At 41.9% G+C, this 26,874-nt stretch overlaps 2 protein-coding genes across 23 annotated transcripts in view; both read left to right on the top strand.

The window, feature by feature from the left end:
• Nucleotides 1-15,116, top strand: part of CELF1 (CUGBP Elav-like family member 1) — a 63,025-nt gene extending 47,909 nt beyond the window's left edge. For 14 of the 21 annotated variants that reach the window (XM_051791989.1, XM_051791995.1, XM_051792008.1 and 11 more), the window contains 5 exons: nucleotides 413-526; nucleotides 709-894; nucleotides 1,755-1,898; nucleotides 3,554-3,721; nucleotides 9,597-12,562. In XM_051791989.1, coding sequence (XP_051647949.1) covers nucleotides 413-526; nucleotides 709-894; nucleotides 1,755-1,898; nucleotides 3,554-3,681 — 572 coding nt within the window. In that variant the 3' untranslated portion in view covers nucleotides 3,682-3,721; nucleotides 9,597-12,562. Of the gene's footprint in view, nucleotides 1-412; nucleotides 527-708; nucleotides 895-1,754; nucleotides 1,899-3,553; nucleotides 3,722-9,596; nucleotides 12,563-13,104 lie in introns of those variants that run through there. The other 7 variants (XM_051792007.1, XM_051792006.1, XM_051792003.1 and 4 more) reach the window with 2 other exon arrangements.
• A 1,684-nt stretch (nucleotides 15,117-16,800) lies between these two features.
• RAPSN (receptor associated protein of the synapse) lies at nucleotides 16,801-26,775 on the top strand. 2 transcript variants are annotated; one of them, XM_051792076.1, is made up of 8 exons: nucleotides 16,801-17,315; nucleotides 19,881-20,219; nucleotides 21,477-21,635; nucleotides 21,918-22,016; nucleotides 22,121-22,243; nucleotides 24,814-24,867; nucleotides 25,495-25,662; nucleotides 26,434-26,775. In XM_051792076.1, exons 1-8 carry the CDS (start codon nucleotides 17,100-17,102, stop codon nucleotides 26,539-26,541), a joined length of 1,266 nt encoding a protein of 421 aa, XP_051648036.1. In that variant the 5' UTR covers nucleotides 16,801-17,099; the 3' UTR covers nucleotides 26,542-26,775. The 2 variants fall into 2 exon arrangements, with proteins under 2 accessions (XP_051648036.1, XP_051648037.1); XM_051792077.1 differs by having other exon boundaries at nucleotides 25,495-25,694.
• Nucleotides 26,776-26,874: the final 99 nt, after the last annotated feature.

Genomic DNA, 26,874 nt, shown 5'->3' with positions numbered 1-26,874 from the left:
CAATTTTCTTGGTATTTTCAGTACTAAAGCATTTCTTATTTTGTCTAAAGAAATTTCAGATAAAGGCAGCTAAACAAAATTAACTGTGTGTCCAGCTTTTTATAGTGGTTTGACTGAATTTATTTAAAATCACAACCCTTTAAAGTAGGGAAGGCGTCCATTCTCCCTTTTACTTTGCTCTCTAACTTTTTGCCTTAACTGCAACCATTTTATTGTGGATGAGTTTGGGGTTTTTTTTAAAATAGTGTTCTCATCTGTCAAATGGCTTTTTTTTTTTTTTTTTTACATAAAGTATACTATGTTGCCTTCATCTGTTCCTTACTAGCCTTTTTTACAGAAGTAACTTAACAAAGAAGTTGAATTATCAGGACCAAAAAATATTGCTTGAAGTTTAATTATTTTATTTTAATAGCAGGTTCCTCACCTAGCTCCAGTAGCAGCTCCTCTGTTAATCCAATGGCCTCCCTTGGAGCATTGCAGACGCTGGCAGGGGCTACAGCAGGCCTCAACGTTAGCTCTTTAGCAGGTAAGTTATGTGTTGTGGTGGGTTGGGGGAGTAGCTGATTAACATTCCTCGGCCTGTGCTGGTCCTGTGGGGTTATTTTTTCTACTCCCTGCTTTTTGTAATACTGCAGAGTATTTGAAAGGTTATCAATCTGGCTCAGTGGAAGCACTCAGTCATCTTTTATTTCCTCTTTCTTAATCCAGGAATGGCAGCCTTAAATGGAGGACTTGGCAGTGGTGGTCTTTCAAATGGGACAGGTAGCACAATGGAAGCCCTCACACAGGCTTATTCTGGAATCCAGCAATATGCTGCTGCTGCACTGCCCACACTCTATAACCAGAGTCTCTTAACACAACAGAGTATTGGTGCAGCGGGAAGTCAAAAAGAAGGTAGGCAGAAAGCTGTAAAAACAACTTGAGAGGGGTTGTCAAAAGGGCAGGGTTAGCCCTTGCAACTACCTTATCTGCAGATCTTTCATTTGGTGGCATTTTTTTAGAATCTTGGAGTTACTGAAGGTAAAGAAGGAAAACCTGCACGATCTTTCTGTAAAGGGCTGCCCAAAGTAGTTTTTGTACAGGAGGTTTCTCACAGGGTTTATCTAGTCTTAAACACTTTGCAGTCATACTCCTCCATTTTCTCCGGGGGAAGAAGGGTATAAGTGTACAGCGTGATACATCCCACTGTCAGAGAATCAGATGTGGGTTTGTTAATGTCATTTTCTTGGTCCTTCACCTCTTCCCATAGACACTTATGCCAGTCTCTTCACTCTTCAGATTCAGGTTCAATTTAATATTTAGTGCTAAGTAATGAAGAATGTAGGAGTAAGTTTTCAGCAGAATATATAGGATGTTTAGAAAAGAATCTGTCAGATATAAAGCAGTACAATGATTTGTATTGTGTATTGACATTCACTTAGTTGTTTTGGGACCACAAGCTTTGCATAGCCATTTTTGTTTTAGTCAACATCTGGGAGTCAAACTCACTGTTTGAGCAAAGATCTGTGTTTTGCATAATGTGTAAATTTCAAGCAAAAATGGTGAGAAAGAGCTAGAATTTTTTGAATGATCAATCCCCACAAAGAGTCATGCTAATTTATTCTGGAATCAAGTTCTCTGCAGAAATGTGAACAGCAATTTGATTGTTTTATCCAGAAAATTTGGCTTGAGTGGCTCTTTCTCCTTTTTTTTGTGCAGTGGGCATATGTTATCCATGCTGTTTCTGAATTTATATTCCTACTTGTCGTTTGAAGGTCCAGAGGGAGCCAATCTGTTTATCTACCATCTTCCCCAGGAGTTTGGGGATCAGGATCTGCTGCAGATGTTCATGCCATTTGGAAATGTCGTCTCTGCCAAGGTGTTCATTGACAAGCAGACCAATCTAAGCAAGTGTTTTGGTACGTTGGTACAGCTTCCTCACAAGGAGGAGTGGAGAGGCAGGCACTCTTCTGTTCTCTCTGAGGACTCATGATAAGGATCCAAGGGAATAGCATGAAGATGTGTCAGGGAGGTTTAGGCTGGATAGTAGGAAAAGGTTCTTCATCCAGAGGGTGGTTGAGCACTGGAACAGACTCCCTGGGAAAGTGGCCACAGCACCAAGCCTGACAGAGTTCAAGAAGTGTTTGAACAATGCCCTGAGACACATAGCGTGATTCTTGGGGCTGTGTGAAGGGACTTCAGTGATCCTTGTGAATCCTCTGCGATTCAGGATATTTTATAAATCATTATCTGTAGAAAGGTAGCTTCTTTTTTATAATCTCTTTGAGTATATTGTCTAGTCTAGCTTTTAGGTCAAGTAGGGAGTCTTTCTCTATCTTCCTGAAAAATAAGTAAACCAAACGCTTTCAGCAACAAACTGTATTTTCCTGATTTTCATTGTGACTTTTTACTTTTCCCAGTTTCATACTATTATGCCTCGTTATACTCTTCTGGCCCTAGATAATTCACCCTGAGATTAGCTCAGTGGGTTAGAGCATGGTGCTGATAACACTAGGGTCATGGGTTCAAACCCCATATGGGCCATTGACTTAAGAGTTGAACTCAATGATTCTTGTGGATCCCTTCCAACTCAGAATATTCTATGATTATGATTTGTGTTTGCAGACTTTAATCATGATATAGTTCCTTCTCTTCCCTCTTTGTCTTTTCAACAGTTGTTTGTGTTGCTGTATATACTACTTAGTACATTATAATTATGAATTATTTATATTAATATCTTTATATATAATTATTGTGGCTACCATATTGCATTCTTGTAGTGCTATAAGCTCTTGTGACTCTTTTGATAGATGGAGGTTCCTTCTGATGGAATAGGAGAAGTGAGCCTTTCTCTATGGTTTTGATAACTTTGTGTCTACATAATATCCCGAATTTTTTTGTATTTGAGGCAAGCGGTGTGGACAATCTGATGCTTTGTGAGAACACAACAATATGCTGATCATTAAGCTGTAACACATGCATATTATAGATAGGTAGCCATTGACTAGAGTGGGTTATTATTCCCAGTTTATTTAAAATAGGCTCCTTCAAAATCCTAGATAAGTTTGTTTTGAGGATGATCTTTTCCAGGAATGATATATAACTTGTCATCCAAGAGAAACCTAAATATAATAGTGGTACAAGTGCTACACTCCCTAGACAGCTACTTCACTTCAAAAAAATGTGCTCCCGTAGTGTCACGAGGGTGATTTCAGTCTTGTATCTTTAATGAGCTTTTGCATATAGATTAACATTTTCCACATTTGATTTTCTCCCAGGTGTGAGTTCTTATAAAACAAACAGCAGTACTCATTTTTGTTGATAGACTAGAAAATGTTATTTTAATTTTCTGAGCTTTGTGTATCTTTTGGCCAAAGTTCCATATGTCAGAAAGCAAGGATCTGTTTGAGAGCCCTTAGTAAGGAGTTATTATGAAGAGTCTAAAACACTTGTGAGCTTCCGAAGGTGGTATTTCATGCCAGCTTCTCTGACCTTGTGAGTGCCTGCATTTCCAATTGTGAGTAGCTGTTTTGGGCAGCTTTGTCATGTTTATTATGTCTTTTCCTTTCTTCAGGTTTTGTAAGTTACGACAATCCTGTCTCTGCACAGGCTGCCATTCAGTCAATGAACGGCTTTCAGATTGGCATGAAGCGTCTGAAAGTACAGCTCAAGCGCTCTAAGAATGACAGCAAGCCATACTGAGCACCCTCCCCTCCGGGACTGGAGTGAGAAGGATCTTCTGGTAAGTTGGAGAGGAGCGCACTTAAGTGATTCGAAGCCCTAAGGCTGTGTTTTTACAGTCCTGGAAGCTGATCCATGCCTTCTATCTGGCACATCTTCCCTTGAAGACTCTGCTGCAGCCTCTGCTGAGAATCCCGCTTCGGATGGAGGACAAGTTTGTGCTTTTGTTTCCAGTGTTTTACTTTGGAGTTTAGGTGCCATATCGCTGAGGTTTTTTTGTTTAGTTTTGTTTTTTTTTTTCTCCCTTATTTGAAGTTTGCTGTGTTTGTAACCAGTGTGTGTTGAGAAGGACCAATGCCAGCTCCTTGTGGATGGGGAGAGAAGGTTAAAGGGAGCAGCAGAAACTGACACCACACTGCCTTGGGTAGAGAGGAGAAGGGAAAGCAGAAATAACACAGAACAGCTGATGAAAACAAAGACAGGGAAGGAGAACAGTCTTGGGTGAAGAAGAACCAACTCCATGTAGTCTTTGTCATGCCCCATCTGCTCATGGAAGTTTCCTTAACTGTATGCCATGGTGAGGATTTAGTAAATCATCTCTAAAGCAGGAGACAGGCTAAAAGAGTGAACATATTAACAAGCCAAAGGAAAACTGCAGTGTTTTGTTTTTTTTTCTGCCGTATATAAAGTAGTGTTTATATAGCACTGTGAATGTACACAGCACTTTATAAGATCATTAGATAATGTCTCTGCCCAGAAAATTTTACTGTCCATTTACAGTGGAATATTAATGAGATGCAGTGAATTTCTCCACATATAAGAAAACGTCTCCTATGTACTTTATCTAGGTTTTGTGGGAAGGTAGAGACAACTTAGTCTGGACGAATACATCTGAGGCTGGAAACAAACTTTTGATCCCTGGTAACCTGCAGACGTTTTTTGACAATTTTTCTTCTTAACAGTTGATCACATTACCCATTTCTGTGGAATAATGTCCTTTTTTGCTATGATAGCTATGAATTCCTTCTCATAAGCATAATGTAAGTGCTGATTGTTTATTGAAATTATAACTTCCTCTTTTGTTGAGGGGTTTTTTCTTGTTTGTTGGTTTTTTTAACAAACAAAACAATTTGTGCAGTGACATGGTCTAGTAATTAGGTGGTTTTTTATACTGCAGTTTTCCTTTAAGGTGGTGTGTACCAGTGCAGAACAGGCTAACCCAGGAGCTGTGGAACCAGAGTATTGAGCCATTCATTCAATCTTTTTTTGCCTTCTGGTACTAGCTATTATCTTCTCTATTGAGGGAAAATTGAACACACCCCTTAAGTGCACACACACTTTTTCTGCATATTAGTGAAATTGCTAATGCCTTGCTAAGGGCCTTTTGTTATTCACTGGTTTTAGGGGGCTCAAAGGACTTTTGACACTCTGGCCTGAGCTATTGTAAGAAATCCATGTAGAATTCCATTTCATAACCACCAAAATCCACCTCTGTCACAAGAGGAAGTTTACAATTTCTGTGTGTCTATAACAGAGGTTCGATTTACCTCGTATTTTCTTCTTTTCCTTGTTTTCTTTGTATTCCTGCTTTGTGAGGCTGTTTCCCAGGGCACCAGCTAACACTGCAATCTGGAAGCCAGCTACTAGATGATGAGTGCCTGGGTCAGAGGTGGGGTCAGAACTTTGTGTTCTGCTCCACCAGGAGGAGCAGTAAACCCATCAAACCTGAGATCTCAGTCAGAATCCCCACTTGTGTGCAGTGATCTGTTGGGAATGTCAAGCATTTCCAGGAACTGGGCCCCCTGTGATCTCAAACCTCAGAAAACAAGGCCTGACCTGTAACTTCCAAGGGGGAGCCCTTTTCATCTCAGATTGAAAATCAAACAGTTAATGTCAGTCTGTCCATATTGATGGCAGACAGATACATCTGTCAGTATTATTCAAATAATTTTGTGGTGGCTAAATTTCAAAGGCCAGATTGCCAAATTTCCCAGTTCTGCTGGCATGTGGTACCCTTCTATGTTAATTATTTGAATCTCTCTAGAAACGTAAACATACACTGAAGTGAACCATGTACACTTGAATTCTGCACCATGGGAAAGATGTGTCCTGGTTTTCTGAAAAAAGAGTGTTGGAGTGTGAAGGCCTCCAGGGTGATAATGGGATTTTTTTATATATATATAAATAATATACTTTTCAGAAAAAGAAAAAAAAACAGGAAAAAAAAACATAGTTGGGAGCAACTGCTCCAAGTGCAACCTGCTGTAACCAAGAATGTTGTTTCTATTTTTATAGAAGTTTTATACCGCTCCAGGGTGGAGAATATTTATTACCTAAATTATTTCACTGGAAAAAAAGGCCAGGGTTTTGTAGAATCCTGAATGTGATTGTTTAACACACATAATGATGTGCATGATTGAAACTACTGATTTTCAGTGGCCTGTTTGCAGCCCAACAACTGCTAAACGAGGAAGATGAATGCTGTGAACCAGTGGAGGAGAGCACTGTGCTCTGGGGTCTCTACAGTCACTCTTACCTTCTTTGTACCCTACCCCACTGTACTGTCCAAGACCTTTGTCCTGTTTTTCTTTTAACCTGATGCTCTGGCCTCTTTACTAGTCATTTCAGTTGCCCATAATTAGATATTTTAGCTTCTTCATCCTATAGTGTGTCCTCAATACTGTAACTGACGGATCAAGCTTGGCATTGTTGCAAATAGGTGTGACCCCTGTTGACTTCAGGAGATTCACCAGTTTACACTGTGGCTTAGTTTGATCAGTGACTCCTCCCAGACATAATCACCTTAAGTCACCTAACTTGGGCTAGCTCTTGTGCCTTACTGGCATAACTGTAAGTGTTGCCAAAAAGAAAAGGAAAATAAATCTATGCAGGTTAAATTTTAAAAGATGTGATCCTCAGATGGTTTGACTCAATGCAGTTCAGCTCTCTTCAGTAGAGAGCTGCATCAGTTTTCACCAGCTGAAGATGTTGCCCTTTTTTGTGTATTTGTTTCAGATTTCCTTTTCTTGGTGTATCAATGTGTATGTTGCCAAAGTTAATAAATGTATCAAGTTTGTGACTTGGGCAGAATTTTTTTTCTGATAACAGAACTGATCAGATAAAGTCAACTTTCTATGTCTGTTTGATGGCTGCCACTGATTATGGAGATTTAGGCTGCTCTTGCCTTTCAGTCTTAAGCCAGTTTTCTTCCTCACTCATTGTCAGGAAAGTCTGGGATTTTGGGTACTTGGGATTTACATATTTTATTTTATTCTCAATTCTTATCATGCTCTCATTCAAGTGCAAATCAAATCAATGTCAAATACTTTATTTCCTGGATAGCAAGAAAAAAATCAGTTGGGTTCAAATAAACTGCAGAAGGTTGCCTGAAGTAGCCACATGTACAAAGTATGCTGTATGCTCAAAACCAAAGAATCTGCATTTTCCACAACAAAAAGTAGGACTTCAGATTAAATACAATTCCTTATTATGCGTGCCACCAGGACATATTTAACATATTTTAAGTTACAAGGTGGGATTATCTACTTCATAGATTTATTTTTTCTCAGGAGATATTTGATTTTACTACTGTAATAAGGTGAAAGTATTATTAACTTAGTCTGATACTACTTACTGTCAGTATTTTAGTAACTGAAATCATAATTTTTTCAGTCCCCTAGATAATCAACAGTCCAAAATAGGATAGCTCTTTGTAATTTAGTTTTTTCTTCCATTAGTGCAAAACTTGCATTATTAAAAAGTTCCTTTGATATACAGTAACTAAAATTTAATCCTAAGCAGAACGAGGATTGGAATTTTTCAAAAATCTCTGAGTCAAAAATGGGGAATAGCTGTTTATATTTTGTTGGTGAGGTAGTTTTCTAGCTGTGGACATTGCTATCTGGAAAATAGGCACCTCAGAAAAATTTTCACTGGCAAATACATGTATCAAGAAAAAGCTTTTCTCCTGAATACTGAAGGTCACATAGTGTGATAATTCTATCATGCAAGCTGAACCTAACTGAACTGTTTCTTCTTGTTAATGATTGTGCGTTAGGGAAAAACAGCCAAACAGAATGAAGTTGTTCCTGTTTCATTTGTAAGTGTCTAAATACAACTTGCATAAAGCAAATTTCAAATGAAGGGTGCAACTATGAACATGTAAGATGCTTTGAAAGCCTCTTGTTGTGGGCATTTAAACCTGAGGATGTTTTATATCCCTGAACATACCTAGCACAAAATATGAAACACAGAAGGCAGATTTATCACTGTTGTGAAAATTAAAAAAGGACAAACTGGAATAACTTTCTCGAGTCTTTAAGTTCTTCTCCAGCATCTCATGGTTCTGTTCTTGTAGGCCAGTCTTTCCGTAGGACTTTGATGAAACTTATTCTTTCCCCTCAACATTGCTAAGTGAAATATTTGAAAAATCTCTGTAAAACAAACAAATCACACAGAGCATTTTGATGGTACATGCATAGATGTCACTTGATTTCATGCTGCTTCTTGTTTCTCATGCCTCAGTTCATGATGAATTTGCCTTTCTAGTTTAGTAGTGAAACCTTACACCTATCTGCAAACTATCTAGAGTATTTCTAGAAATATAGAAAAAACTGCAAGAGTTTCATTGTACTCTGTTTGCTGGAGTTGGTTTAAACTCTATACTAAGTCCTTTCCTTTTATTGGAAAGCATGAAGAGCAAATTAATCTCAGCAGTACTAATAAGAGGAGTGTTGCCAGTTTAGTTGACAATGTGCTTCTTGTTGCTTTGGAACTAGAAACAACACTTGTTACTCTCAAATATGCTATAAATGCTGTAAGATAATATGCAAATCTCACCTTGTTCTAGTCTCTAACCAGCAGCTTTGAGATGTACTGAAGACTAAGCCACAAACAGGAGCTAAAGGGGAATTGGGGAGGCAGAAAAAGAAAACAAATCACTTCCTCTCTCTTCTACCTCCCACTCTCAACCCAAAATGTTCCTTGTCACTTGCAGATCACAAGCTGAGGGGAGGGAACAGAGGTATTTATATCACTTAATATAAAAATTACTTTTTTATAAACTCTTCAAGAAAACTTCAGGAAACACAGTTTTTCTGCTCACCAAACTGGCAACAGTGACTGTAGAGCTTCTCATAGCTCAGAATCCCCTCCTCATGAATTCAGGGAACTGGGGGCTGTTACATAAAAGGTTGGGAACAGAAAAATCCCTGTGCAGGTCTAATGGTATGAAAAGTGCGCAGCTAGGACAAGTCTTAACTTGCAGTCAAGTCTTAAGGAATTCTTCTCCTATGTGTGGGCTTTTTGTCTTGTATAATCTTTTTTTTACCCCCCTTTTCCAAATTACCCACCCCCAGTTTCGTGGGCTCCTAGGGAATGAGAAGGGACTGTAGCTGAAGGATTTGCTGGGCTACTACTGCCTAAGAACTTCACATGTTAGAGTGCAAGGAAAAGTCTCAACCGTCAAACCACCTGTGAATCCCTTGTGTCCTCTGTCTTGTCTGTCATGGTCTCAGTCTCTGTGGCCAAATGTTAGCCCTGGAGTCGTATTTTTTTGAATTTGTCTCCTGGGGAGGGAGCCTGCTCTGTTCTTCTCCTAAACAGAGGTAGTGGAGACACTGGGCATGGGGTAAGGTGAATGCATGCTAATCAATGTGTCACTAGGCTGTGGAATGCTCCACAGACTGGGTGCTGAGAGGGAAATCCAGGCCTCTGCTTCCATTTGGTTTCTGGCAGTTTGATGTTTACTTGGTGTCCTTCATGTACTTTGACTTTTACTTGTCCATCGTTGGCATGTGCTGCCCTCCCCTGTCAACTCCCTTCCCCAGGAGATCTCATTGTACAGTGCCCATTCTTGTTCTCTCTCTCTGTGTTTGGATGTACTGCTCTGTGTAACTCAGTGGGTCTCCCTCTTTCTGGTTTGTTTTTTTTTCTAGATTCCTGCCGTTTGTTCATCGTTGTGCCTAAAGCATGTCGATGTGGCGTTCAAGTACATCGTCCAAATCCTTGTCTCTTCAGCTTCTCTGATGCTTGAACTCTCACCTTTGACCTTGTGTTGACCTTTGATGCTGATGTGTATTTTTATTACGTTTGTTTCTTTCTTTTTTTTTTTTGTGCTGCCAAATTGGTTTTGCTAGAAAGACTGCTGAAGGGGAATATTTAAACTTGCATTTGAATATAAAAGAATTTCTATTTTTCTAGACCTTCGTAAGATAACCACTTGATTTTGTGAATTTGATTCTTTGTAATTGTCTTCAGAGCAGCCTTGCTAGCATACCTTGTGGAGTATTTGTATTTCTGTGAACATACAGCCAATCACTTTCTAGGCTTAGTTTTTTCTGTGTGCTTAGTTTTAAAAACACAGTTCGAATTAAAAGTCAATTATATGGTGTGACTTAATCTTTCAGGAGACTTCCTAGTCACATTTTGCTGATTTGGTTTCTGTGCTTGAGGAGACAGCATGTGTTTTTATGAGTTCAAACTTGTGACTTGAAGTGGCATCAACAGAAAACACTTGAACTACATTTTCCTCTGATTGTAGCTACATTTTTGCCCTGGCATTTACTGATTTTTTTTTTAATTATTATTATTATTTTTTTTTCCCCCACTTCCCTGTGTGATTATCAGTCTGCAGTGAAAATTTGATCAAAGTTGATGTTGTATTTTGTTAAGCTCCAGCATGCTTGGTTTTTTTGTAACTACAATCTCCTCAGCAAAATGTGATGGTTTTGTTTTAATCTTTCAAACTAAGATAGTGCCCAGAAATGTTTTGCATGTTTCCTGCTGTTTTCTTCACATCCTCGTATATATCACCTTCACCTCTCTGTTTTCTATAGTTTGTGCAAAAACTGAGCAATTTAATGAGTTTCAAAGGTATCCTTTAAATTGGTGGTTTTGGTATGACAAATATCTGATCAGAAGCCACCTGAGGGCATCTACCTGTGCACTTAGACTGTCTGCCTGACAGAGCACCTGGACCTTGTTCCATATCCAGTGCAGTCAGAGGCTCTGAGGGTGCTTGGTTGCACTGTTCACGTAGTAGAAGTTTTGGTGGAAGGGCATAGCTGGGAGCAGGAAGGTCGGGGAACTTCACAATATTTCTGTTTCCAAAGTTATGTGAAGTCAAGGCTCCTTTCAAACACTTACGAGCATTTTGTACAAGTCAGGGCACATTTCTGTGAAGTCCATCCCCAGTTTAAGACCATCAGTCAGAGCTTGGTGGCAGGATTCTGGAAGAATCTAGGTTAGCTCATGAAACAAAGCATTTTAAATATCCCAGAGAAAGCATTTGTAAACCTGATCCTACAACTGCCGGCTCTTTTCCCAAGTGACAAGCACAATACAACAGCCTCTGAAGCTGTTACCTGAACAGGGTACCATCCCCAGCTCTCTTCTCAAGGGCCTTAGCTGGGGAATCTCTGCGGAGATTTTTTAATTTTTGTTTAGTTTTTAATTGGGTAATGAGCTGAGCAGTTTTACTGGCTTGCAGGATGAACTAGAACAGGTTACTGCTCTCTGGGTAGCAGGCTTCCCCCTGCCCTACATACCGTCTGCACAGGTGGGAACTGGGAAGTAGCTTCTAGATGAAGGCACCTGAAGAGTGTGTGCTGTGATGAAGTTTCAGTCAGCAGCAGCAAGCTAGTGTAGGTATCTTAACAGTAGAAATAATGTGAAATGAAATCCCAGGAGAAGGATTTTTGCTGAGTAAACAAATAGAGTTTCATTGGATAGAAATCTTAATTTTGTCCAGTGTTTGGGATAATGCAAAGATGTAAAGATTTTTTTCTACCCTACTCCCGAGTTGGCTGAGGATACTGTATTCTCAATAGGTGTTGACCAGACTTGTGTAGACAGTCCTTAATCTGCTTATAAAACAGAGCATGTTTGGATATGGTACATATACCTGGGAGTGAAATGTGAGGCTGGATGAAGAAAGGGTAGAGATTTATTTATTTGGGAAGTAGGGTTGTGGGCTGGCTGCTGTTAGTCCCACAGTCTGAATGCACAGGGCTGTGTGCCAGAGGGCACTGATGCCCTGCAGTGTATGGAGTAACTATCAATACATTTCTGTACATGCGCATTTGGTTCCATAAGGAACTGTGGGGAAACCTGTGGAAAATTATCTGAAGAAAACCAAAATGCCAAATGTTGGGTGTTTCTTTCCTTTCTTCTTTCCTTTCCTTCCTTTGGTTGTTTTAATTGTTCTGTGGTGGTTTTAATGGATTTGAGACAGTGGAGCAGCAGCTGCCTTTCTGATTTTTGGCTGCTTTTTGTGAATAATTTAAAAAGAAAATTTACATTTTGGAGACAAACCTGTGGGCTTTTTTATTGGTACAAACATTGTATTTAACACTAGGGGTTTTGTACAGTTTTTTGCCTTTTCTACTAGAAAACAATGTAAAGTGATTCACAATGTGACAAGAAAACAAATTGCCACTATGACCAAATGTAGAGTCTGTTCTGCAGTAACAGGATTTAATCAACTCGAAGTCGTGGTTCAGTCGTAGAAATGCTTTTCTTTACCTTGTTTGAGCTGTTCCTTTTCTTCTTGTTTTGATTTGCAAAACAAAATGTCTTTTTGTGTGAAATTGTGTTGTACTCTGTAGAGAATTTACTTTAATGGTTTAAAAAGCAGAGGAGCGCATGTTGCTTTTCTGATCTGATCACAGAGTTTGTGTAGTGGATTTAAAAATGAAAAGATTTGTTACAAGTTTGGAACAAGCAAGTATGTGTTAAAGGAATTTTTCTTCCTTTTGTGTGTGTGTGTTTTTTTTTTTCTTTTTGTCCCAAAGGGCAACTTAAAGCTGTTTTAATTGCACAGACACACCAACAACAAGTCATTTTGTATATGCCAAGTGTGGTACCTTCCTTTGTTTATTTGCTATTAAACTGTTTGAGAAGAGTCCTTGTGTGTTGTATTTGTGTCTTAAACTTGAGGTTCTTTTGGGGTCCAAACATGGGAAGATGGGGAGAGAGAACTATTTTCTGGTTTCTTGGCTGTGAGCCACAAAACTTTTCATGGCCCAATACCACTTGTTCTGGATGTACAGCATAGCCCTGGATTTTAACTTCCATGTAGACAAGCTACTTTGAGTAGAAATTGAAAAGATTTTTTTTTGGTTGAGACACCTCCGCTTTGTATCATTTGACAGCCAAGTCCTCTTTAGACATAAGGTACGGAGAAGCTGAGAATCTTGGATAACAGAGTACATGTTACACTGCGGAGTGAGGTGTAGACATATCCAGCCTCACAGAATGGATGCCATGTGGCCACGTGCCTGTCCATGCACTGCACTTAATGGTGTTTCAAAGGCTAGATACCTTCAGCGTAACACCAGACTTCAGCAGGAACAGCACGTGTGCGTGGTGGTGTGTGGGATTAGGCACCAGCTGATACCGCTCTCACAAGCCCCATACCCACTACTGCCTCCTTACCCCTTCCAGGAACATGGCCAAGCTTGCTGAATCTGTCCTGGTTCTGCAATATGAAGGTATCTGCAGCCCCCAGTGCTCCTGGTCCTGGAAATACTACATAGGAACTCCAAATGGATTTGGATGACTGACTAGTAATAAGCAAAAGCTACCCGCTTTGCGGTTAGAACTAAGGTATCTTTACAATTCATTTTACTTCAAATTAATAAAAAATATCTAGCATAGCCAAAGCATAATTCATTGAGCAACTTGCCACAAGTTTGACATTAATAGTGCCTCTCTCAGAAGGAACGTACCACAGTGGCTATGATTTTGCCACATTTCTGAAAGCTTCTAAAATTTGGTGATGTTACTCCTTCCTCCTGCTGTCTTGCATCTCAGAGACTGCAAGCATTTTCAGAGCAGTTATGTTTCTCCTCTGTGTCCTTTTCCTCAGTTATCTGGCATACTCTGTTTCACCCCATTACTTCCTACATGATTGTAAATCTGAGAGCATTTTCAGGCCTCAGGATTCAGTGCTGCATTCCTTGCCCTGCAGTGCACCAATTGCGAAGTGAGGCACTGAGCCACCTGTTACAGAGTGTGCTGGGATCCCTGCAGTTAATTTGCAGCTGTTGAGAAGAGAGGCTGGAGAGATTTCAGTTCAGATATGACTGAAGGATGGAGAGAAACAATTGAATCAGAAAAAGGGGGTTTTTAGGCAGAATGGAAGATTCCAGCTTGTGCAAACAATTCACTAGGCTGGTCTTACACAGGCAAAGCTTTGTCAGTTGCATCTTGCAGAACTGACACTAGGCAGGTGGAGGTTTTTTTTGGGGGGGGGGGGTTGTTGGTTGTTTGGGGTTTTTTAAGGTTTTTTCTTTAATTTAAAAGGCTACCACCAATCAGTAGACAATTAAACTACAACTAAGAGCCAGTGTATTAGTCCCTGAAAATAATAAGCATTTTCAGATGAGTTGTTACATTGGTCAACATCAGTAGAAAATACACAGAGTTTCAGGTAAAATCCTGATATTGAATGTTTTAGGGGAATTTTTTTTTCCTCTCACATCCACCTCACTTGCACTACTTGTTTGGACTCCCATCTCTGATCTTCCCGACTTTACCAGCCATGTTCCTGGCCATGTCTTCATATGGCCAGGAGTCACCAGGGCCATGTTATGAAGAGCAGTGGGGAGGACAAGCAGCTCAGTGTGGTCACTCTGAAGAAATGAACGCGTGATTAGCCACACTGCATGCTCTGCTGCATGACAGGTGAGATTCCATAATTTGGTGTTTTCAGGCACCATTCAGGCTTATTTATTTGCAGGTCTTGAGAAGAAACTGGGGATCGTTTACTGTAGAAGCTGTACCTGAATCTTGTATGAACTAGAGCTGTCTTGAACCACAGACTGATACCATTACTTTTTTGAAGCACTATGGGCAATCAGTGTCAATCTTTAATCCCTCCTTATTTAGGTAGGCTCTAGGTTCAGGGTGATATGTTCCATATCTCAGAGCATGTTCCTGGTTTTTGAAGATGACCAGTTTGAACTTGATGGATCTAGCCCTTATTTTACTAGGGTAAGTTTTTATCTCAACATGTGAGTTGTGAGTTGATTCCAAAGAGACTAAGCACTGTTTCATAGGAGATCTCAAAAGCGAGGAAGTCCAGTGTGATTAACAAAATGCAGGACAGATCATTTCCTGTTAGATGGTTTTGTCAGGCTGCAAGGCATCCTCTGTTAGCTTTGGCTGTGCTGTATGGAGAAGGAGCAGTGCTTTGCTGTGTGGTCCAAAAGCGTCAGGATGAGTTTGAGTTACAGACAAGTCACTTGTGGAAGGTTAATTTTGCAAAGTAGTGTGATCTAGGAAAGAATTTTTTTTCCCCCCTTCTTAAGTCCTGGCTTGATTCTGTTATATAGCAGGCTCCAATGTTGCTTTCCTGGCCTCTTAACTTGATGGCCTCACCATTATCAATGCTTTCCATGGAGATCAGTCTTCAGGATCTTGTCTCCATCCCAACCACCCACCCCTAGAGGGAAATATAAAAATTACTGCAGGGAAGAGAGACTTTTTAAAATTCTGAATTGGACTTCCATGGGAGTCTTAAAATCTATAAAGTACCTAGATAATAATTTAATGGTACTGCTGAAGTGATCTTTACACATAAACCAGCTGTGCTCACTGTTATTTTTCTTCAGCTTTTGTAGATTTTTTCCACAGTTTCTACTTCCATAGTTTGAGAGTACACATAGTCTATGCTGAAACATCATCTAGCACATTCCCTCTCTGAAAAACAATGCTAAATGAAATGATGCAAATATCATAGTATATATAAGCTCCCAAAACAGAATCAGTCTGATTGCAGTAAAACTTTCTACAATTTAATATGCTTTTCTTTTAAAAATATTTTTTTCTGAAGAAATTTTGGATAAAAGTACAGATGTAATCTCTTAAGATCATAACTCCTATGATCTAAAGCCTCGAGGTAGACTGTGGCTCCTTATTTTGTGTCCTGCTTTCCTTGGGGATTTTACCTCAGGAAGGCAACCTTGGGTTTGTGTTGACACAGGCCAGGATGGTCTGATTGGTGTCCTATGAGGTAATTCTGCTGCTATTTACCTGTGCTTGGGGAAGAACCACCACCGAATTCACATAGAAGCAGGGAGGCAGCTGGAGACATGCCTGCTTTTGCAAGTGGGTCTGTTGTTAAAACTCAAAATTGCAATTGCTTCTCTTTACATAATAAAAGGATCCCAAACCAGGTTCCTGGGACTTCTGTATTGAAAAAACATTAGATATCCCTGAGGCATTCTCCACCCACCCTCCCATCCCCAGGTTTGGTGTATCTTCTAAGGAAGGACAGAGTAAATCTATAGACAACCAAGGCTGTGGCCATTAAAAATGCAGCACATCAATAAGGGTATGAAACTTGACTCCTAGAGGAACCAGTCTAATTTTTACTTTTTCAACGGAGTGTGGGAAAGTTGAAGCTATATTCTACTTGGGCTAAGAACTCTCTCATGCAGTCAGAAAGTGCAGAAATCTATTGCTCTGTGTCTTCATTGTCATCCATCATGAAAGATCAGCAAGTTCTGGATGCAGAATTTCAGCAGTGCCTTTGACAACTTCTGTTAGAAACTCTTGGATGACTGCCACAGGCATCTGATAGCAGGAAGCAACAGTCAAGCAAGAATAAAGGTTTTCAAGATTGTTAGCTTCTTGTCTCTGAAATTAGGAAGTCAGTCCTGTATTTGCAGCAAATCTGCGACCTATGTCCACAGAAACAGTCCATGTTTACAGCTGAGGTCTTCAAAAGGGAGGCTGAATTTTGTGCCTAGCAAAGTATCAGACACATTGTTGCAAGTGCAGTCATCTAGTTCATACCTGACAAAAAGGCATGTATTTTTCCTGCTATTCTGTATATTTCCTACTATTCTACCTGAGTCTGCTAGCTCCTAGGCTAGCCCACCACCAGCAGTGCATGTCAAAGGAGATGGCCAGAGAGAGAGGAAAGAGACAACTGAGGCATCCCTGTTACTGCAGCCAATTGTCTCTCCCTGGGGTATTTATAAGCTGCATATTGGTGGGCAGGGGTGGGCAGTTGGCACACTGTGACCTTGGGAGCTGAGAAGCCTGACTAGCATTCCTGGGAGCCACGTGAGCCAGACTGGCAGGAGCAGCTGCAGCCAATGGGGGAGGAGACCAGCACTGACTGCTCAGATTGAGTTTCACTCCTGTCGCTTGAGATTTTTCTCTTTCTTTCCCTGTTGTGCTTTTCGTCTTTGTTTATGGGATTGGACAGGCAAATGCACTGATGGAGCCCTAGTGAGGAAGATCTTTGCCTGGTGGATTTGGGAGCAACCAGTTCTTACCATTGCCTACCACAGCTCCAGCCCCCTGATATGGCTGGGCTTCTACGGCTCCGGGCCTTCTGAGCACACAACCTGCCCTCCTCTAGTGGGGCATTTTAAGTTGTGTTCTCTTGTAAGCACTTCCTTTTTGCTGTCCTTAGAGGTTAGTGTATGAGGCTTTTTAATGCATGGGAGATGGGTCAGGACCAGACAAAGCACCAGATAGAGAAAGGACTTCATCTTTATCAGTCTAATCAGACCGAAAAGGCCCTGCGAGTCTGGATGAGGGTTTTGGAGAAGTCTGCGGATCCTGCTGGCAGGTTTCGGGTTTTGGGTTGCCTCATCACTGCTCATGCAGAGATGGGCAGATACAAAGACATGCTGAAGGTAAGGTAAACTGGAGGTGAATGCATGCCATTGTGTCACACCCACTATGGAATGTGGCTGGAGATTAGAACCTGAAATCAGGGGGTGGGGGGAGTATTTTGAATGTAACAGAAAATACCAGCTATTGAGCGCATCTTGTGGGCTGCTGTAATCGCTGTGCTGACCAGTAACTCCAGCCCACAAGATACACAGAATTTTTCACTGGGTCTGGTCCCTCGGGATTCCTGGGTTATTTAGGTTCTCCAGTTGATCATGGAGACCTTTCTTGATTTATTTCCCACATACAGCCACACCATGTTATCAGGCTTCAGGAAAAGGTATGAAAACAGGGCCTTTGCTCCACTTCAAGCTGTATTGTGTATGTCAGTGTAAAAAGAGATCTCCAAGTGGATTCTGTAGGATAAGCACCAGTCTTGTGGAAACATGTCTGTTATCTTGTTCAGCTTCTGTCTGATATCTAATATAGATCTTACATTGGGGTGCTTTTTTTATTATTACAATTAGTAAAAAAGGGGGGCTGATTAAGAGAGAAAAGATGATGCTTTTTGGTGGAGCAGTTCAGACACTCCAGGAGATTTCTGACAGTTGAGGTCAGAGAGCGGCTCCTGGTTGTCAGGACAGCATAGAAGAAAGAGAAAGAAAGAGGGATAGGGGGCTTGATGGAAGAGTGGTAAAAAGAAGCTGAAGTTACATTCAAGAGCATGAGGATAAACAGTCAAAGTATATAAACAAAAAGAAGCTGATGTGTCGATCTGAGAAGTAACAGGATGTATATAGAGAGCAGCAGGCAGCATTTGGGAGGGTGACTCAAGAATCTGTAAGACAAGTCAAAAGGATGTTGTAACAGTCTTAAAAAACTATCCCAGCCTGAAATAGGGTCTTGCTAAAGGGCCTTGATATTCTTGTCCTGATGGTTTTGGTTGCCACTTACCAGACTGGTAGTCATTCAGCATTTAGAGCCAAAGGGGAAGGGGGTGTCTGGGAAACCAAACAGGTGTTCAACCCAGAATGTCAGCAGGTGTCTACAGCTCACTGAAAAGTTTTTGATAGCTCTGTTTAGAATTGGAGTGGAGGGGGGCACATCTTACTAGTAAACCCATAGACCTGTCAAAGGCCTATATCAAAACCAAATACTTAGGATAAATAAGAGAAGAGGGGTATTAATATACTTGAGACAAAAAATTGTGTTAAGTAGTGGCAGAAGCAACAGACTGATTAGGGAAGAGAGAAGGAAAAAAGGTAAGATGTAGCTACCTGAAGGAAATACCGAAAGCTTCACGGAAAAAAAAAGCAAAGCAAAGGAGTGGGCTCAGTATACCTGAACATTGATTTGTTACCTGAGAAGATGAAAGAAAGTGGGATCAGGGTAGGTGAATTATAGTTCTTCCTAGTGTTAGGAAGGCAAAATGGCTTCAGTCATACCAAAGATTTTATGCAGCAAGTGACCAAAGATAAGGAAAGAAGAACTTAAGCAATAAGTCATTGAGCGAGGGAATAACAGGAGAAAAGGAGTCAGAATTAAAGGTGTGAAGTAAACAGTGATTTAAGCAGGGTTGTGATGCTCAACCTCTTTTTGAGAGAAAAATTACTTCACACCAAGAAAAGAGAAGCTGTGGCAGTCAGCAAATAATGAAGAACTTGTGCAAAGGTAAGGGAATGTGGGGAAGCTGAGGTAACGCACATCAGTGGATCCACACAGCAGCCTTCCTAAACTAGGGAAACTAAGAAGATGTACAAACCTAAACATACCCAATTTATAGTTGGTGGGGTTTGGTTTTTTCAGTTTGTTTGTTGTTTTGGGTGGGTTTTTTGTGAAGAATGTAAAATGTTCTAGTAACTTAAATTATTATGTACTACCACTATACAAAAAGGAAGTAATTGATTCCCTTGGGAATTGATATCCATAAACCTAATTTATAATCTCTAATGAAAATTGCTAAATATTTACCTTTGCTACTGGTACTAATTCAAGCCTGCAGTGTGCTTGTTTCATCACATAACACAAGTCACTGCTTAGAAGAGTTTGCAGTCTGAAAGAAAAAGACTTCTTTTTAGAAGCAGAGAGCAATGAATTTAAGAGAACAGTATGCAATGAATCCTGAAGGTTATAGAACAAAAACTGTCAAGACTGCAATTTATTGGGGAAAAAAGTCATGATAGAAGTAGCTCACTTGCTTTCTTTTATTAATAGACTAATAACTTAAGAATGTCAGAGAAAGTGGAATACATTAACCTGAGCGAAAGAAAACTGAGCTGCATTGTGTCAGATGTTTCCTGCTTCACCTGCTTCTCTTTAGGGCCATTTAACAAGTTTTTTGCACTAACCACTAGCCTAGGTCATCTTCCCTGCCCCAGAGACTGTGTGGGGAGAGGGAGAGGTTTCTTCAGTGTTCAGAGGCCTTTTAAACCACCAGATAACTGCTCAATTCAAATGATGCTTCTCAGTCTGTGCTGATTGATCTACCCTGCTCAGAGATGAGCCTCTTCTCCAGTATAGGGTGCTACTCTGTGGCTGTATTTAAATAAACTACACATTTTTATAAACACTGTCTTCTCTGCTTAAAGTTTGCAGTGGTACAGATTGACACAGCACGGGAGCTGGAAGACCCAGATTACCTTACAGAGAGCTACCTAAACCTGGCTCGCAGCAATGAGAAACTCTGTGAATTCCAGAAAACAATCTCTTACTGTAAAACATGCCTGAACATGCAGGGTACCACTGTGAGCCTGCAGCTGAATGGCCAGGTGAGCCTCAGCATGGGCAATGCCTTCTTGGGCCTCAGCATTTTCCAGAAGGCTTTGGAGTGCTTTGAGAAAGCTTTGCGCTACGCACACAACAACGATGACAAGATGCTGGAGTGTCGAGTCTGCTGCAGCCTCGGGAACTTCTATACCCAGATAAAGGTGCGGTAACAAAAGGGACAGAGGGGTGACTGTCTCATGGATTCAGGAAAGAACAGGAAATAGTGTGAATTTCAGCTTATGTCTTTCCTATAGGAGGTGAAGTACTGAGAGAACACTGTAAGCTAAAATCCCTTTGTAAAATCATCAGGAGTACTCTTGGTTCACAGTAAGGATGGGAGGATCAATATCATGTTTATACAGCACAGCAGAAGCAGCTGTGAATATGTGTTGAAAAGATCAAACTCAGCTTCAAAGAAGATCACATCAGAGAAGATACTGTCTGCACACAGAGCTGGCAGCCAGAACTCATGGATTCTCTATGTCTACCACTGTTGTAGGCAAATAGCTGCCAGGAAGCAGCTGTAGGTAAAACCAGGCAGGAACTGAGCATGGAGGTGATTTGGCAACTCTAATTTCTATTACAAACAGCAACAAATAGGTTTTTCTCACTAAGTCTTGATTTTTGTTAATTAAACACTCAACAACTGAATTGTGGAAAACTATTAGTAACCTTCCCTTATAATACCCAAAATAAAAGAAATAACATTGTGCTGGATACTTTTCAAGTATGAAATAAGAAAGGAGAAAGGAAATTTTAAAAGTTTAGATTTCCTTTGTGCATCATGGAGAATTAAAAAAAAAATGAGGACTTTTTCACTTCTGCAGTCTCATAACTTGAGAATGGTTTTAGATATTTAGATAAGTTTCACATAATTATTGCAAAATAAGATTTATTTCTAAAATTATTCTAATTCAAAAAGATGCTTGAGAATGAAATGTATTATTTCTTATTATGAATTCGGTGAGGCCATGATTCTTAATTCCTGTTTCCTGCAATGATGGATAACCAGCTTTTGGGAGATCTCAACTCACCTATGAAGAACATGAAGGCTCCATGTAAATGTTGGAAGCAAAGAAGATCTAAGAGCAGAGAAAGTTTTCAGCCTTTGGTTACAGAGGAGGGTAAATGGTTCCTGCAGAGTAAAGCTGATGGCATACTACATCAAATTCATTTGCTGGGTCATTACCCCAGTGTCCCGAATCCAGAGAATAATATGAATTCAATATATAGCAATTCCACCTTTCACAGTTTAAGATCCACTGAAATACAGCCTGTGGAAGAGGAGCAGAACAAGTTTAAAGGTGTATAGAAATCTGCTAGATGCTGCATTGTTAGTAAAGTTGGGGTTTTTTTCTTGTTTCCTTTTTGCTTTATTCTTGCTGTGACTGCTGTCTGTCTGCTTGTCTGCATTACAGGACTACGAGAAAGCCTTGTTCTTCCCATGTAAAGCAGCTGAGCTGGTGAATGATTACGGAAAGGGCTGGAGCTTGAAGTACCGTGCAATGAGCCAGTATCACATGGCCGTGGCCTACCGCAAGCTGGGGCGCCTGGCCGATGCCATGGACTGCTGTGAGGTACAGGGTGCGGGCAGCCACTGAGCTCTCTTGCCTCTAGATGTTCCTGCTGCCTCCCAGCCTTAGAGCTGTGGTTTCAGTAGCCCAGGGGGCTTCAAAATTTGGGTTTACAAATGGCCCTTGGCTGGGAACATGAGAAAAAGACTTTCCATGCCTTAAAAGGTGGTGCCATTTTGCCATTTCTTTGGAGCTGATCTTTCAGTGGCCAGAGTGCACGGTCCCAGCCCTGCTGTTTTGAACGAGGAATAAGCTCTTCTACTGACCAAAGACAATTTCTTTCAGGAGTCCATGAAGATTGCCCTGCAGCATGGTGACCGGCCACTGCAAGCGCTGTGTCTGCTGTGCTTTGCAGATATCCATCGCAGTCGCAAAGACGTGCAGGTACAGCTCTTTCCTGCCAGGAAGGATAGAGGGAGTAGGGAGTAGCAAGAGGGTATGAAAAGCAGGCCATAGCAAAACAGGTGTTTTCCTCCCTGCTTCTGCAGACAGCCTTTCCTCGGTATGATTCTTCCATGAGCATCATGACAGAGATTGGAAACCGCCTGGGCCTGATCCAGGTGCTGCTAGGAGTGACTAAGTGCTGGATGATTCAGAAGGAGCTGGACAAGGTCAGTTACAAACTTGGTTCTACAGAAGTTTGTTAGACAAGACTGGAGCGTATAGTCTGCACTTTGATGGGGGTGCAGTTCAGGAGAGACCTGTACTTCTTAGTTCTACCAATGGAGTCTGTTGCTTGTACAGTTACATTTCTCTGAATGGTCTCTCTCAGCCAGGAGTTTGTTACTAATAGTAGGAACGTCCATTCTGAGTCAGGCTGCTAAATTACAGAATTGCCTCATAAGTCAATTGTGATGACTTTAAGCACTACACTGAGAAACCAGCATTGAAGGAAGAAAGCCTTATACTCTGAAATAGATTCATCTGTCTACTCTTTAGTTATATTACTAAGCTCACTGATGTGCTAGTGATGATGTTTAGACAGCTCTACAGCTCCACCATGTGCTTCGTAGGCAAACGTGGCATCAAATTCCTGGAGAAACTTTAAACCTATAAACTCTGATGTGAAACAGAGAAATGAGAGCAGAAAGTCATTTGGGAATAGACAACCAGTCAATATAGAGCAAGGGGATGAAGTTACTTATTTTGAAAATGCTTAGGCCATGTATGTGTGCTATAGTCCAGATTGCAGCACATTGTACTGCAGGATCATTATTTAGCCACAGAGTTAAATGCTCAAAGGTTACCACTGAAACTAGTGCTGAACAACCTGGAATAGCCCTGCGCAGTGCCACATTAAGATGCTGGTTTCAGTCTAGACACAATGAAGATTTGGTCTTATCACTCATATTGAGACACCAAGAATTTTAACTCAAATGAGGCATCCCAGATACCAGAATGTCAAGTATATGTCTGTCAGAAAAGGCAAGTTCAAGGTGCAGTCAGCATTTGAGTTGCCTACAACAGGGAATCAGCTGGGTGAGACACACTGTGCAATCTCAGTGAGTAAACACTATGTTAGCAATAGAAGAAGAAACTGTAGACTTAAAAAGTTTTCTCAGTGTCAAAAGAATGGGACAGGACACAGCAGGTAGGCCTCTACAGAAGATAATATTCAGAGCACTCATCAAACTCTTACAGCTGCTGATCCCATCTCCAGCTGCTACCACTCTGATATCAGAAGCAGCTCTCACTTGTGAGAACATGGTGACAGCGTTGCACAGAACCCTAATGTCACCAAAACCCTCAGAAGAAGACAATGGATGAATCTTATATTCTGTTACAGGCATTAGAGGGAAGTCTGCCCTGGTGGGTCAGAGGCCTTAAACCTGTTGCCCAAATGTGGCCTCCTTAGAGGTCACGGCCCTGAATACTCACTCAAGCCTGTCCTTCAACTTGCCAGTCCCAGTTTCCGTTTCTTATGCTTCTCATCCCAGTTACCTAATAAAGCAATTTGCTAACTTTCCACTTGCAGAGTCCCTACTCTTGTCCTAGCTTCCTCCATCTTCCCGGTCTCCTTGGCCAGTTAGTGCATTTCATTTGCATGTAGTCAATTCTATTGCAGATCCTCCCAGGTTGCTCTCACAGCTTGCTTGCCCTTGTCCTTGTGCAGTCTCATATTCCTGTCCAAGACAAACTGTCCCCTGGACTTGTCAAGATCTCTTCTCCCTCCCCCCCACCCTGCCATGCTTCGCTTTGATTCTTAGTCAGTCATTAATTTCAAGGTTTCCCAGTAAACACTGAGTCTTCCTAGGCACAGTCCTCAGTTATGTTCTCCCTGCTAGCCTTCAATTCCTGCTTCCCTGTTCTAAAAGTTCCTTATACTAGGCTGTTGCTGCCACCACAGGTCTAATGCCATCTTCTCTGCATTCACAGTGCATTTTTTCATCTCATCTGGTCCTCTTCTTCTAGAATAGCAGTAATGCCGAATTATAGGGTAAGAATTTTATAATGTTCCTCCTGAAAACTACTCCATCACAAGTGAGACCTCTTCTTCCCCTTGAACAAATATGAAGCAGATCTCTCTAGTTCTGGAGAAGAGAGACTAATGATCAAGGAACACCGTGACAACTAGGGGAAAGTAGGGATTCATTTGGTATGACAGCTGCTATGCTAAATATTTCCTTCAGATTTAAAAAATGGATAGCAGAACACTCCTACATCACACTATGTGTAAGTAAGGCAAAGTGGATATATGAACAGCAGGGAAAAAATGGATGAGCATGATGTATTGGTGCTGCTGGTCCCTTTCCTCGTCTCTTGTACAAGTGAAATTGGAGTTGCCCAATGATTAATGAGCCTGTAAGGTAGGATGGGGAAAAGGCTTGCTTTGCTTGTGCTCCATCCCAACCCCAATGAGCATGTGTCACTGAGTTTAAATAAGTCTATATTGTCTCTGCTTGGAAACACCAGCCTCTGCCAATATTTGCACTGTGTGGCTGGAACATAAATGTAGCTCTTGGATTATTTGTGGTCTTTTAGAAACTAAGCTTTTCTCATTAACTTTTGGGAGGGGAGGGAAATCTGCCAGATACCTATCTTGCATCTCCAGAGTTGCAGTGATGCTTGTTTATCCAAATTTTACTCTGTACCTCTTTTAATAATTCCCACAGGACATTCATACAAGTCTGGTTTTGATATATTAGACTGAGAACTGATGATGCACATTCTCCATTCACAGGCTCTGGAAAGCATTGAAAAGGCACAGGAGCTGGCAGAGGGACTAGGGAACAAGGTAGGATCCTACATCTTCTCTTCAGCACTGTTCATAGTCTTCTCTCAGGCAACATGAGAAGTCAACTATTAAAGTATCCAGACTTGTTACCGCCTATTAACATGTCTGTATTAATCAGTCAATGCTTGGGACTTGCTTTGTTTTTTCATGGGCTGTTGCACAGATAATCATCACTGTGCAAGTCTGAAAAGTGAGCAAGGAGTCACAGTGGGATAACCAAAGGGGAATGGGAAGCAGTAAGAATGAGGTATGAAACAAGCAGAGAGCTAGAGAATTAGGGGTCTCTTCTTGAAAAACCATTTTTGCCCTGAGCAGCAAGTGAGCTGTGTGCTGGCTGGAGGCAAAGGGAAATGAAATACACTGTGTGTTGTGGGTAGCTCAGGAAAACCATCGATGAAAGAGCTGCAGAGTGTCTCAAACCTGGTGTCACCTTTTGTGACACAAAGAAGTAGGGTTAATAGCAGGAAGTGCTGAAAGACCAAATGTCCTTATGACTGATCCTATCCCTTGCACAGCTTTCTCTGCTGGTGTTTCTCCAGTTGGCTGATGGGGCTGTAGGGGTTCCTATTCCTGTTTCTGGTCTGTCTTCACCTTGTTCACTTTTCTTATGTTTCCGTCCATGTGCAGCTTGGCCAGCTGAAGCTCCACTGCCTGTGTGAAAGGATCTATCGCACAAAGGAGCAGCAGCGAGAATTGCGTGACCATGTAGTGAAGTTCCATGAATGCGTGGAGGAGATGGAGCTGTACTGTGGCATGTGTGGAGAGTCCATTGGGGAGAAGAACAACCAGCTCCAGGCACTACCTTGTTCCCACTTCTTCCACTTAAAGTAATTAACTGGAAGATTGTTGTCATGACATTAGTCATAGGAAAGAGTTTTATGCCCAGAGTAGGACAGTCCTATACATGTCTGTCTTGCTTACCCATGCCTTGCAGGATCCCATTGCAGTGCTGTGAGTCTCATGGCCTTGAAGAGTGAGATTAAGCCATAATATCCATCACACTCACACTTCTGTCCTCTAAATGATTGTTCACCAACGTCCTCACTTTGTAGGTATTCAGCCCAGATTCTTATTTGATTCCTCTTGGGGAATCAATTCTTCTCTCCCAGGGACAGTTTGGATTTTTTCCGAGTCCCCTCTTTCTCTCTTGGCTAGTGACACACACAGGTGAAGTTGTTCAGCCTGTTATTGTGCTACTGCCATGACAGAAGTTAGCTGTACCATCATTTTATTTTTAGAAGAAAGATGAATGTAACAAAACACTTAATTCTGAAGATTAAGGATTTAAAAACAAAGCCTCCCACTGCCACCAAAATTAGGATCAGACTGCTGGGCAGTAAGAGGTGCCCGGTGAACCCTGTGGATTTGCCTCCAGCAACACAGAAACGTAGTGCTGTAGAGGAACGTGCTGAAGTGCCTCTATGGAAGGGGTGGGAAAGAGATCAAATCTTTGCCCGTGGCGGGAGGGAACATGGGGAAAAGCTGTGGTGTGGAATAGCCGTGGGAGCGGCGCTGGGGGAGCCTCCGGCCGCGGAGCCGCCCCGAACCGACCTCCTCCCTTCGCAGGTGCCTGCAGACCAACGGGACCCGCGGCTGCCCCAACTGCCGCCGCCTGTCGGTGAAACCCGGCTACGTGTGACCGCCCGCGGGGCTCGGCGGTGCCGCGGGCACTGACGGAGCCGCTCCCGGGCCCCGCTGGGCCACCGGCGGCCGCGGGGGCGTCCTCGGCCTCTCCTGCGCGTGGCTCACTGCGACTCGGCCCGACCCCGCCGCCTTCCCCCTCGCTCCTCTGTACGGGCACTGACTGTAATAAAGCTTTCTCCGGGAGAGCGCCCCGGCTGCCTCCGCCGCCGGGCTCTGGGCACCGCCCCCGCCCCGCCCCCGGATGGCGCCGCCGCCATCACTCAGCAGATTTGGGGGCGGCACGTGACCCGCCGGCGGCTCCCGTCCTGTCCCGCCCCGCCGGCAGATTCGGCACGTCCGCGCTCGGCGGGGCCGCGGGGCCGC

This window comes from Manacus candei, unplaced genomic scaffold (assembly GCF_025592945.1).
Source record: "Manacus candei isolate 608988 ecotype Guabito, Panama unplaced genomic scaffold, ASM2559294v1 h1tg000033l, whole genome shotgun sequence".
In the NCBI taxonomy this organism is placed as follows: domain Eukaryota; kingdom Metazoa; phylum Chordata; class Aves; order Passeriformes; family Pipridae; genus Manacus; species Manacus candei.
The sequence above is the reverse complement of the archived record's forward strand: the minus strand, read 5'-3'. Positions and strand labels throughout refer to the sequence as shown.

Coding starts and splice junctions, on each gene's coding strand:
- RAPSN (XM_051792076.1), top strand. CDS start 17,100: ATGAGGCTTTTTAATGCATGGGAGATGGGTCAGGACCAGACAAAGCAC. Junction 21,636..21,917: donor ATGCCATGGACTGCTGTGAG/GTACAGGGTGCG, acceptor AATTTCTTTCAG/GAGTCCATGAAGATTGCCCT. Junction 22,244..24,813: donor TTCAGAAGGAGCTGGACAAG/GTCAGTTACAAA, acceptor CTCCATTCACAG/GCTCTGGAAAGCATTGAAAA.